The 12,309-nt window shown below is 30.6% G+C and overlaps 1 protein-coding gene across 1 annotated transcript in view; it reads left to right on the forward strand.

Annotated features, from left to right (window-relative positions):
• Positions 1-273: 273 nt before the first annotated feature.
• Positions 274-12,309, forward strand: part of LOC118185087 (zinc finger TRAF-type-containing protein 1-A-like) — a 38,727-nt gene continuing 26,691 nt past the window's right edge. The window contains exons 1-2 of the mRNA XM_035354881.2: positions 274-489; positions 5,923-6,161. Coding sequence (XP_035210772.1) covers positions 289-489; positions 5,923-6,161 — 440 coding nt within the window. The 5' untranslated portion in view covers positions 274-288. The remainder of the gene's footprint in view (positions 490-5,922; positions 6,162-12,309) is intronic.

Here is a 12,309-nt window from a genome sequence, read left to right on the forward strand (position 1 = left end):
GCCGCTGGTGGGCCAAAATTAGTTTTAATAAAAAAATTCTACGACTTGTTTATAAAGTTAAGACTTGTTATAAAATTCTACGACTAGTTTTATAAATTTTATCCTTCAGATATCTCTAAATTACTCTCTCTCTCTTACTCTCTTTTTTAAAACTATTTTGGGCACTGCTCGGACTGCCATAACAAGCTTACTGTTGCGCGTCTTTGTAATATTCTACTCCAATAGTTATTTCTCTGAGTGAAGTGAAATGATGTAATTTCGTATTTATAGTGTGTTTGTTGTTAAACAATGGCGGGTGAAGCAGAGCAGTCGAATCGTAGTATCCTAGACGACGAGGACTTTTCTATGAATGTCCTTAACGCTTATGTGAAAGACCAGATACAATTAGCTAGTGATTTGGGAGAAGAGAATAGAGCAATGAACACCAAACTAAAAGAAATCTTTAAATGTACGGTTTGTGAGGAAGTGCGACGTACGCCTATATACCAGGTAGATTGATAATACTAAATTTGAGATGTTCTTTAAAGTAATTTTATATGACAGCATCCAAAAACTTCCTAAAATTATCTGAACTAGAATCTGTATACTGGCATTGCCACATAAATTCACAGAAATAAGAATAAAAAATATTCTTCTTAGAGCTGATATCGTTCGACCGTAAACGCACTTCCTTCTAACAAACAGGATACTTAATAATGGCTACTAAGTAAACCTTCATTTACGCACCAGTCAATTAATGCATTTTCCCATTTCATTCTAAATCATACAGAACTTTAATTTAATATTACCACATTCAGCCAATTTGCTGTGTACACTACAAATTAACAACGTACTTGATCGAAAATCCGACGCACACTTTCCGGATCTTTTCCCATGATTCAAATTGACCATAATCATGCAACCAATTATGTCATAATGGAATTTCCATAACATTCAACTACTTAGATTACCATAAATAAACTATTACTTGGTGATAAATGAAACAACAATTTTGCGATAATACAAGGGGTACCCATCTCTGTACTCTAACCATTCATAACATTTTTCGGAACTTTAGAATTTCATGGGCAACCCATAGTGCTTGGAGTGTTAAAGAAAGAATAATGATAAAAGAAATTAAACATACCCTTTTGTAAGAATTTCAAATTGTCTTCCTGAGAATTATGGAAATATGCATACTTATTTTCATTTGGAAGGGAATGTATTTCTTTAATTGTTTATATTAGGGAAGTAGTAGTTATCTGTTCTTTTGATTAGTCTTATGTCATCCCTCTATACTGCATACCTACATGTTCTAGTCATGAAACCAATTTTCCACTCAGTGGACAGTCTTTCTTATCCTTCACAATTTTTTAAAATAAAGATTTAAATTACTACCCATTTCATTATTTTGAAGAATCACACTATTGAAAGTTAACCATATACATTTTAAAATTCTATCTGTCAAATTCAGTTAACATAAATTGTAAACTATTTACAATTTAACTTTTTTCAGATTATTTTTTAATGAACATTATACAGTAACAGGAAAATGAGAAATAATCAAAATAATCATTTTATATTTTTTTAATCTGAACTGGAACCTTCAGAGCATTGGGATGCATTATAATTTAGGAGCTAACTTAAAAATCTCTACTTAACATACATGATACCATATAGCACAGGTACGGTATTTTTATTCTTGCATTTGTCTCTAGGTGGTAATATTAAAATGTCAGTGTGATATAGTATATCATACAGGCGTAGCAAATTTCTATCTCAGCAGAAAAAAACTGTGTGGAAGACATACTAGGTTTCTTCTGCTAAAGTGAAAGAAATTAACTTTTGCACTTAATTTGTATTTATATTATAATGCATATATTTTATTTTTATGTAGCATACTACTAATTGAAATATTTTAACCTCATGTGTATATTTGCAGTAACTTTCTTTGTTAATCTTTGTGTCTGCGTGCACGAAGAGACAAACACACATGGCAGTGTGTCAAAATACAACACCAATTTATATAATGCATATATTTTATTATTATGTAGCATACTACTAATTGAAATATTTTAACCTCATTTGGATATTTGCTGTAACTTTCTTTGTTAATCTTTGTGTCTGCATGCATGAAGAGACAAAGACACATGGCAGTGTGTCAAAATACACCACCAATTTAACATTTGGGATTATCACATCTAGTAATGCATGAGATTAGATGAAACATTTCCAAAATAATTTCTCCCCAACATTAGTTTAAAAAGTATTTATGTATTAATGCTGTTTAGGAATTTTTTACTGATGAAAAATAAAAGTTCCATATTAGATGGAAGCTAGTGGTTTTCATGACTTTTTTTAAGAACTTCCCAACTTATCAATGTTTATCATAACTCAGCAAAACATATCAACATATGAAACGTGAATACACTTATCAATTTAAAATACAAATTTTAATTATTCTATTAGTATTGAATGATGCATTAAAAAACAAAAAACTCACATTTTCTGGGAAATCCTTCTGCAGTGTTTTCCGCTGTTCTTTCCATAAACACGACAATATGTTTCCACTAAAAAAAAATAATAATAAATAAGAGAATATCGCAAATTTGGGCATAGTACACCATTTATCTACGAAATGCTTCTTATCATTGTTCCTTTTAGTGATTTTGCTGCATAGTACTGCACTACTATAGGAATTTTACCACAGTTTCTTCCACTGCTGGCAAATTCTACAAATGCCTATTTTAAAGTTGAGTTTTAGGCAAAAATTATCAAGATTTTTGTATAAAAACTGCTGGAACTAGAAATACAAGAAGAAGAATGCATATGAAAATGGTGACATTGCTTGACTGAAGTATTTTGTGAGCATGACTACCACTATTTGGCTGCTTCTACCAAAGTGGTTGTGATAATGCATAAGTACTGTATAAAAGATGAATCCAAGGTAGTCCCACTGGAATCTGTGCCCAGCCTATGTGTGCAAGACATTTTGTGACTCTGACGTAAATGTTTTGCTGCACATGTGCACATCTTGCAGGAGTCATTGAAAAAAAAAAAAAAAAACATTTTATGTTAGTTAAAAGATTATACATTCTGAAAGCTAAGATTCTAGAAAATGTTTCTTTTGGTACACTGTTAAGGGCAGTTAGTAGATCTAATTGAGTTTTAAAATGTAGGAATTTAATCCTTAAAGAAAATTGTAGGGTGAATTTATATTGGTAACATCTAGTAACCCTTCACTCAGTATTACTGCTCATGCAAATTTGTGATGCTGAAAGTTACTTTGCAGCTCTTGAGCTTAGTGTCACTCTCAGACTGTTACTGCTAGTGTCTCCTTCTAAGCTGTCCCATTATTTTTCATAAAAATCTATCATTGTATTAGAGAGATGCAACAAGATGCTAACCACTATGCTTGAAAGTGTGTATCATTTTGCAGGAACAACAAGTATATAAAGGGATATAGATCAGCCAGCAATTCAACATAGCCTGAACTTATTCAGCATGATGAAATGGCTCAATGAGGACCACATAAAGATGCTCTAGATGGTTACACTGCTATCATTGTCCTTACATCTCTCTGACAGGAGAAATGCAATTTATGCTATACATAAATTCTGACATTCCCCTGCAGCAGTTGAAATCTAAATCTGTCAAATAAGATATTGTGTTCCCAGTCTTCTACCATCCAGTGGTAGTGCAATTCAGCAAACTGCAGCCACATCGATTGACGTTTTCTCATTAGGTATGGAGATGGTAGTTGCTGATGAAAAGTTTTTGTGCTGATACTGGATGAAGCATTTGCATTAAAACCTGTTATAATGTGATTAAGTTTGTGTTTCTTGCCATCAATATGGTATGACTAAGTCTTCGGTTGCTGCTTTATGGTTACATTTGGTATAATTCTTGTGATATTTTCACTAATTGATCAGCAATGCTTATGGCAGTCCCATGAATTTTTTTTTAAATACAGTCAAAAGTTGTTAATTTGGACACCCATAATCCGGAATGATCTATAATCCGGACCTCAAAGCTAAAAACTTTCTGCGCATGCGCCGCGTTGACACATACGCATAGGTGTTTACGCCTGCGCATAAAGACCTTTACGACTGCGCATATGCGTGTGCGCAAGTCACAATACGTTTTTGCGTGCGCGTTTTATGTATAACGGACGGTATAAGCTAAAATTATCTATTTCAGTTAATATTGATGATTGCATTGTTCCTTAATCTTCGAATTGGATCCGGTTTATTATTTTTTGCAGACTGTAAGAGCAATTTTATAAAAGTAAGCTTGAACTTTCGATTATGTCAAATAGGATTTCCGATGCTGGAGCTGCCAAAGCAAAAGTATGTTTCGATGTCCATCAAACAAAAAGTGGAATTGCTTCAAAAAATGGATAAAGACATGACGAAGGTGACAGAGAGGTTAGTGAAAACGAAAAAATTTCTATTGCCAAGTTAGATCAGAAATTTATGCAAGTGGAAAAATCTGAACTATGAGTATTCTACAGATATTGTCATGCCACAGAGGATTTCATGGGTTGTTAGATGAGGGAAAAATAGCTGGATCTCCTTGCTATGGGATTGGAATATACTGTTGCTAACCTAATGATTTTGAGCATGAATGTAGTCCAGAAAATTGTCAAAAACTTGCATTTTATGATGAACAATTTGCATATCATTGCAATTTATCATGATTCATGTAATGTTACTTAAAAAAGAGGTTGGAAGAGATGTATTTCAAATAAAAAAGTGTAATAAAAATAACAATACATAATTATGTGTTTAGCTATTTAATTAAAACATAATTATACTCATAAATTAATTATAATTACAAGTAAAGAATATGCAGTTATGTAGTACAGAAAAGAATACTTTAAAATATTTTCTAAAAATTGTTTCCCAACCTGCACTTTCAAACCTAAGCAAACTTAAAACATGTTGCAGAACTCCTTATCACAATCATTTAACCAGAGGCAAAGAGCAAATGTGGTTGTTATAAAAATATGGATTTCAATTTAAATTTCTGAAACAAAAAAATCTGATTTATTCTGAAAAAATTAAGAGATTGCAATCTTAATTCTGAGAAAGATTTAATAAAGATTTATGATTATTGCTCATTTCTCATACAGTGAGCAATAATAATAAAATTTGTGAAATTAAAAGAGAAATTAATTTTTTGTATTATTGAAATTTTTCCCATTTGATAACTTCTGTGGAAATTAATAAGGAAATTTCATTTGTTTGCCCACACAGCTGCTAAAGATTACATCACAATAAAGTTACTGACCATTGAACGAAATTTATTATTAAATTTGTGTAAAATTGATAAACAAGGTAGGGATTAAATCTGTACCTTTTCCACATTTTCATTCACAATCTCGTACTGTTTTTCTAATGAACTGTCAAAATCGTAAAATTTTAATCATCAAATTGTAACATTGGATTGACTTTGGACAGTAGTGGAAGAGGAGTGAAAAAACATGTTATTGTAAACTTTAGTAGTTTTTATTTGTGAAATTTAAATGTAGACCGAATAATGGAAAAAAAAAAAAAAAAAAAGGTTCATTGGGTAAAGTAAATCATTAAAGAAAAAGGTATTTATGTTGAAATATTTGGTTACAGTGCAGAGAATTAATTCTAAAATGTATAAATTTTCTCCAAAATTATTAAAGTCCATTTTTATAATAAGTAATGTGCTATAAAAATTAGTGCTATCATTTATTTTTATGTGACATTAAATTTACCAAAGCATGAAGAAAAGGTTAAAAAATAATACTGTACTATATAAATTCTCAGAATTTTGTATATTTATAATTATTTTTGGGTTATACTGCATTATTAGTAATTTCTCCTTTTTTAAATATGATTTTTACAGTATGAAATTAATTTATATTTTAGACCTTTTTTTTTCATTTTGTTATATTTCTTTTCGTTTTAGTGCAAGTATGGCCATCTAATTTGTGCTGGTTGTTTTGGAGATATCCTTTTAGAAAGTAGAGTTCAGAATGAAATTGCGACTTGTCCTGTTTGCCAAACTACAATTAATAAAGATCTTTGCTCACGTAATGTTGCTGCAGAAAAAGCCATATTACTGCTTCCACGTAGATGTAAATTCTGTAATAATGAATACAGACTTCATATTCTTACGCAGCATGAAAGTGAGAAATGCAATCATAGGTGAGTTTTTTTATTACTTTTTGATGCCGTGGATTAAAAGTGTGTTGGTATTATTTTTAATTTCTGATCAAAACTCTGAAATATTTTTATTTCAAGCAATATTTTTCTTTATTCTGATTAAAGAATTATTGTAATTAATTGAAAACTACATACAGATACTCCTTTTTTAATGACAACATGGACTTGTGACCATGTTTGTGATTTGTTAAAATTTATGCCACACTGCAGTTTTGCAATTTTGACCCTAAAGAGTTATCTTTATGTGTCAAAATTGCAGTGTGGCCAACCTTTCATGTTGCATATTCTTTCTCCATAAATGTCATTTCTGCAAGATGATAGGACACAATTTTACAATGACATTCACATTTTCTAGAACTACATATTTTCTCCATAAAATTAATGTTTTATAGTATAAATACATAGCCCAAAATCCGGATGTCCAATCTCCAGAATGATCTATAATCCAAACCTCTGGATCATCAGCAACCTTTTTGTTAAGAATTTTTTTCTTTTTTTTATGCTTTATGCTTGTCTATTTGATATTTTGATATTTTTTTGTAATAAAGCATGTGGAATGTACCAATTTTTAATTTCACTTCAGCACTGATGCCAACCTTGAAAATCATTATTTTTTACTTTCATCATCACATGGCTATTAACACACTGCAGCTTGAGAAATGATTCATGCAGTGAAATTTAACACTTTTTTAAAAAATTTTTAATATTAGTAATGTAATACCCAAGAGCATGGTAACCTTTTATGTTAACCTTGGTGTTGATTACAAACTTCAGCTAATTCTGCTGTAAAGTATTGAGTGTGTTGATGAGGAGAAATTTAATTGAATTTATTTAATCTTTCCATATGCCAAAAATAAATTTTAGATAAATTCATAGGCCAAATGATTACATTTACTAGTGTTTTGTTTTGAGAATAACTGATTTGGTATTAAGCCTAAGACTGGCACCAAAGCTGATATAGCTGCATTGGATGGCAGAATTTAGGGAAGACAAAATATGGTACTAACATATTATCCTGTTGACAACTGGTGGAAATTCCGGCAATGGTTGCCAGTTGTTACTGAAGAATTGTAAAGGATATAGTCTTCCTCAATTAGCAGTAAATTATGCTACTTTGCCAGTCAGTGGGGTATTGCATAAGTACCCAATATTTTTAGAACCATTGAGCAGCAAAATTTCAGACTTGCAGAGACTGATGGCTGCAAAATGCCTAGTGCTAACTCTTAAATTTGTCAACATGCAATAGAAACAAGACAAAATTTAGCAGAACTACGTCTAATGTTGCCAGTCTCATGGTACATCACCAATAGTGTACAACAGATGCTTGCAATGCTTTATGATGAAGACTCAAATCTGACTGTTTATAAGATGTCTTAAGCAAAAAGTGAAATATTCCAATTAATGGAATTAGGGAAGATAAAAGATATTAAGAGAGAATATCTTAGATTTTTAAAATAAAAGATAAATAAAAATTTAAAGTTTTAAAAAAATTAAATTAAAAAAAAATATTTTTAAAAATTAATAATTTTTGTATAAAATTTTTAACATAAAAGAGGTTTTTCATTGTGATGACAATGATCCAGTTATCAGCCAACTAACGGACAGTGAAACCTGTATTATGGTTTAGTCCAGAAAATATTACTACCAATAGAGAAGAAAGTGACAGAAAAGTTGTTAAAATGAAAAAAATTTCGATTAACAATTTAATGGAAACTCTCGATGCGGCAGTTACAGTGCTTGAACAACGGAACTTTATAACTGAACAAGAAATTATGTCTATCTATAGAATTAAATAGAACGTATTAGTACACAACTGAAGCAAGTTAAGCAACTTACACTGAAACAAATAATAATGAAATAAAACAAATAAATACATACTGAACTTTTTTATGAATCACTAATTTATATTTTTAATTTTATAATTTCTACATGTCATCTTAACTAGATCTAAACTGACCTAAGATTCAGAAAAATCCCAAATTTGGAATCGTTGAAATCATGACTAATTTAGATCTCAGACTCTCTACTGTAATACCAATAATCAAAGAATGTAACATCATCTAGAAAAATACCAAAAATAAAAAGAAGGATCATGATATTAAAAAAAATGAATAAGTGATTATGAACTTAGTAAAAAAAAGTTAAAATATAGATTTTTGATTGCACTCAATGGCTTTGATGATTTTTAAACCTCCGAGCGTTATGGGTTTAGCCCTGAAATTTCAGAGTTCCTTAAAATGACCTGAGTAAATGGTATTTTCTTCATTATAATCAACTCTCTCACTTTGAACTTTGATTCATTTTCTTTCAATATATATCATACCCAAAACCAGATATATTAAAAGCTGGCCAGAAATTTTCATGTGTAATGAATAAGAAAGCCACATTTCTGTATGGAATTTTGCATCTATAATGCTGAGAAGGTTAAAAATAAAGAACAAAAAAAAAAAAAAAAAGCAGTGAAAGCATATACTGTTAATGACATTTATTATCTTTCGATGCTAAACTGAAAACTTGGGAGAGATAATTTTTTTCTATGATTAATTTTGATTGGTTGGTTTCAGTGATTTGGTTTATGTGATTAAAATATTAGTGGTGATATGAGAATATTGTTGAAGCGGCTGAAAAAAAGTGTTGTGATTAAATTGATGATATAATTCAGAAAGAAGCTGCCATCTTGAATAGGTATTCAGTATAGACCTTTGGAGAAAATGCCCCTGGGTTTAGGTAAAAGCATTTATGTTTTTAATTTTATATATGTGTTCTTAGAAACCACATGCATTAAAACAGATTCATAAGCATATGCAGCCAAAAGTCTTTAATCCGGACTCGTTGGGACTTCGGCGATTCCGGATTATCTGTTTTTCCGGATTATAGATCATCAATTTAAATCTGGTAAGATGGCATGCAGAAATTATACAATTAAAATTATGAAACCATAATTTATGAAATAAAGAGCAATTATGATCTAAAGGGTATCAAAATTTACAAAAAAAAAAAAGCTTAATATTTATTTGTTTACTTTATTAAACATTTCTTTTAATATGCGCGGTGTAAAGCATACATTATGCATAGTCGAAATTAGAAAATTGCAACCAGAAAACTATTTGATGTGTACTCGTGATATTTATAATGACGAGGAATTTGATTTAAATCATATCAAAGACAGAGTACATCGAGATGAAGTACTACATTTAGTAAGGAATTATAAGCCGAATAAAATAAAAGATAAGAATAGCGCTGATAGATCGACTTCGAGTTCATCGCATGCCGTGACCCCCCCCCCTCGCAGAGCAGCGTGAAATTGATAAACAGATTTCGGAATGGTTAGAGAAACAAAGGATATGCCTTTATCCATTTTTGGCAGCAATTCCACTTTTTATTTGATGGACATTGAAACATGCTTTCGCTTTGTAGATCCTTTGGCAGCTCCAGAATCGGAAATTCTTTTTGACATAATCGAAAGTTCAAGCTTACTTTTATAAAATTACTCAAACAGTCTGCAAAAAATAATAAGCCGGATCCAATTTGAAGATTAAGGAACAACGCAATCTGCAACATTAACTGAAATAGATAATTAGATAATTTTAGCTTAGCTTATACTGTCCGTTATACATTAAACGCGCATGCGTAAACGTATTATGCAAATGCATAAATGCATATCGCATGCGTAAAGATATTATGCGCATGCACAGAAAGTTTGTAGCTTTGGGATTATAGATCATTCCGGATTAAAGACTTTTCACTGTATTGCTTATTTAGTGTGGTGCAAATAATAATGTGAGGTTTGAGACTTGCTTAATTAGTAGTCTCTGCTTTATAGTGTCACATGAGCAATATTATTTGCATTACCTTTAAAATTATCTTTCCACTTGATAATGCCTTTGGTCACCTTAACTTTTTAATGCTCTACACTTGCATGTAATTTTATATATGCCTAAAAATGCAGCTGCTATATTACAGCCCATGTTGCTGGGTAGTAGTTATAGTCACAGCTTCCTCTTTAAACATAACATTTTCCAATGCTGTAGAAGGAGCAGAGATAAATGAAGTTAACTCTTTTGATTTAACAAAATCATGTAAATTCGACATTGTGTACAGAACTTTGAATTAGCTGAGAGAAGGATAGATCAGTTTATGCAAGTTATCTACACATATAATAAAAGAAAGAGTCTGTCTGTGTGTGTGTCTTTCGTTCGCATTGCGCTAATAGACCCACGGCTACGGAATTTGGTACATAGGTGCATCTAGACAAGAACCAGTGCACTTCGATTTTTTTCGAAATTAGAATTAGAATTTTTTTTTTTATTTTATGTTTTGTGACGAAATCGCGTCATTTTGAGACATAATGGGCTATAGGAAAGTGAGATTTTACTCTACACACTCCATTTTCACATCGTCATGAAACATAGGTACTTAGCTATTTTACAAACTTAAAATAAATTCCGTGTTTCAGTAAATCGATTAAATATGAATTTATGTAACAAAGTGAGCTTAACTCCTTTTCAACAGGATTTTTTCTAAAAAAGTTTATTTTTAAAAATGTACAGTTTATTTTTCTTAGATTTTTGGACACATTAAACTTTTATCCTTGTGACTGCTTTTACAAAAAGAATTTTGGAAAAATGATAATATTTTGTATTTTTAAAAAAAATTTTTAAATGAAGCTTCCGAGTACACTTCTCACATCTTTAAAAGTGTAAGTTTGGCAACAATTTTACTTTCTTATTGTTGTTGATAGATTTTTGATGAAATTGCATCATTTTGAATAGTTTCATTCTTTTAGAAATATGGGTTTGGAAACAATTTTTCATCGTATTTCTTATGTCACTGTATTTAAGAGATTGGCATATTTCATTGTCATTTATATATATATATAATACATTTTTATTGATTTTTTTTGATAAAGTTGTTCTGCAGAGTAAAATTCTGTGAAGAATTTTTTTGTTTTTTGAGTTTTTTTCATGTTATTTTTTGCTTATTTCACTCTTTGTAAGATATTGAAAAGTTTTGCATGATTTTTTTTCAACAGAAAGTTGGTTAATTTTTTTTTTTTTTTTTTTTTTGTATTTTTTTATGATGTTGTTCTGCAGAGTAAAATTCTAAGCAGTTTTTAAATTTAACGTTTGGTGTTTCCTTCAGGCATTTTTATGGTACATTTAAAAGCCAGACGAAGGCTGGCAGCGTAGCTGCTAGTTTGGAGAATATTTCAATGATTTTGTGAATAATTCTGAAATATCCTTAACTTGTCATACAATGTAAAAAAAAAAAAAAAAAAAAAAGAAGAAGAATGTGGAACTTGTTTAAATGCTTGAGTTAGAGAAATATTTTGTGAAATATTAGTTAAGAAATTATGTAATAGTTGTTTTAGAATCATGAGTATATTCAAAAAAGTATTTGGACATTTAAATAACATTAAAATTCATTAACCCATAATGCATTTAAATTGCTTAGATTTTGTAAAGAAGTTTTTTTTAGAGAATGACTTTTTTTAGGTAATTTACAGCTGATTACATAAGTGCTCACAAGTAACACTAGTCTATTTCAATGAAAGATGTTGCAGTGGAAATTTCCATTTTAGTGTGAACTAACAGTTATGAAAAGTGTTTTAAACTGGTTCGTTATGTGTTGCAACTCTTAGGGCTACAACGTGCAGGTTACAAATTAAATAATCACAGCAGGGATTATTAACATAAAGATTTAATATGGATATGTTACACAAGCCGAAAACGTTACATTACTCTAACTTGTGCATACATATAACTGAGTGAAAAGGAATTCCCCGCTTAGTTTGCAGTTAAAGAAAAAATAAGAATAATAAAAAATAGTCCAATAAAATGCGGCGCTCCTTCTGTTGACTTCGCACAGCCGTTACGTAATCGTCTGTCTGCAGCAGCCATCTTCAACATTCTCCCCCTCTTTGAGTCGACTTCAGGTTGGCTCAAAGACATACAATACCTGGTCAAAGAGATCTAATCTCTGAGGCACCTTGATCACATGTCCAAATCTTGACACTTTAGCACCTTGCAGGATATTACTAGAGTCATTTGAAGAATCATTAGAATCTGAATGCTCATCTCTAGAAGTAGGATTAGTAAAAGAGTTATCGTTTATGGGATCAGTGGGTGTG

The sequence above is a fragment of the Stegodyphus dumicola genome, chromosome 2, assembly GCF_044657685.1.
Source record: "Stegodyphus dumicola isolate Sdum_Otavi_A_Nest chromosome 2, ASM4465768v1".
In the NCBI taxonomy this organism is placed as follows: Eukaryota; Metazoa; Arthropoda; class Arachnida; order Araneae; family Eresidae; genus Stegodyphus; species Stegodyphus dumicola.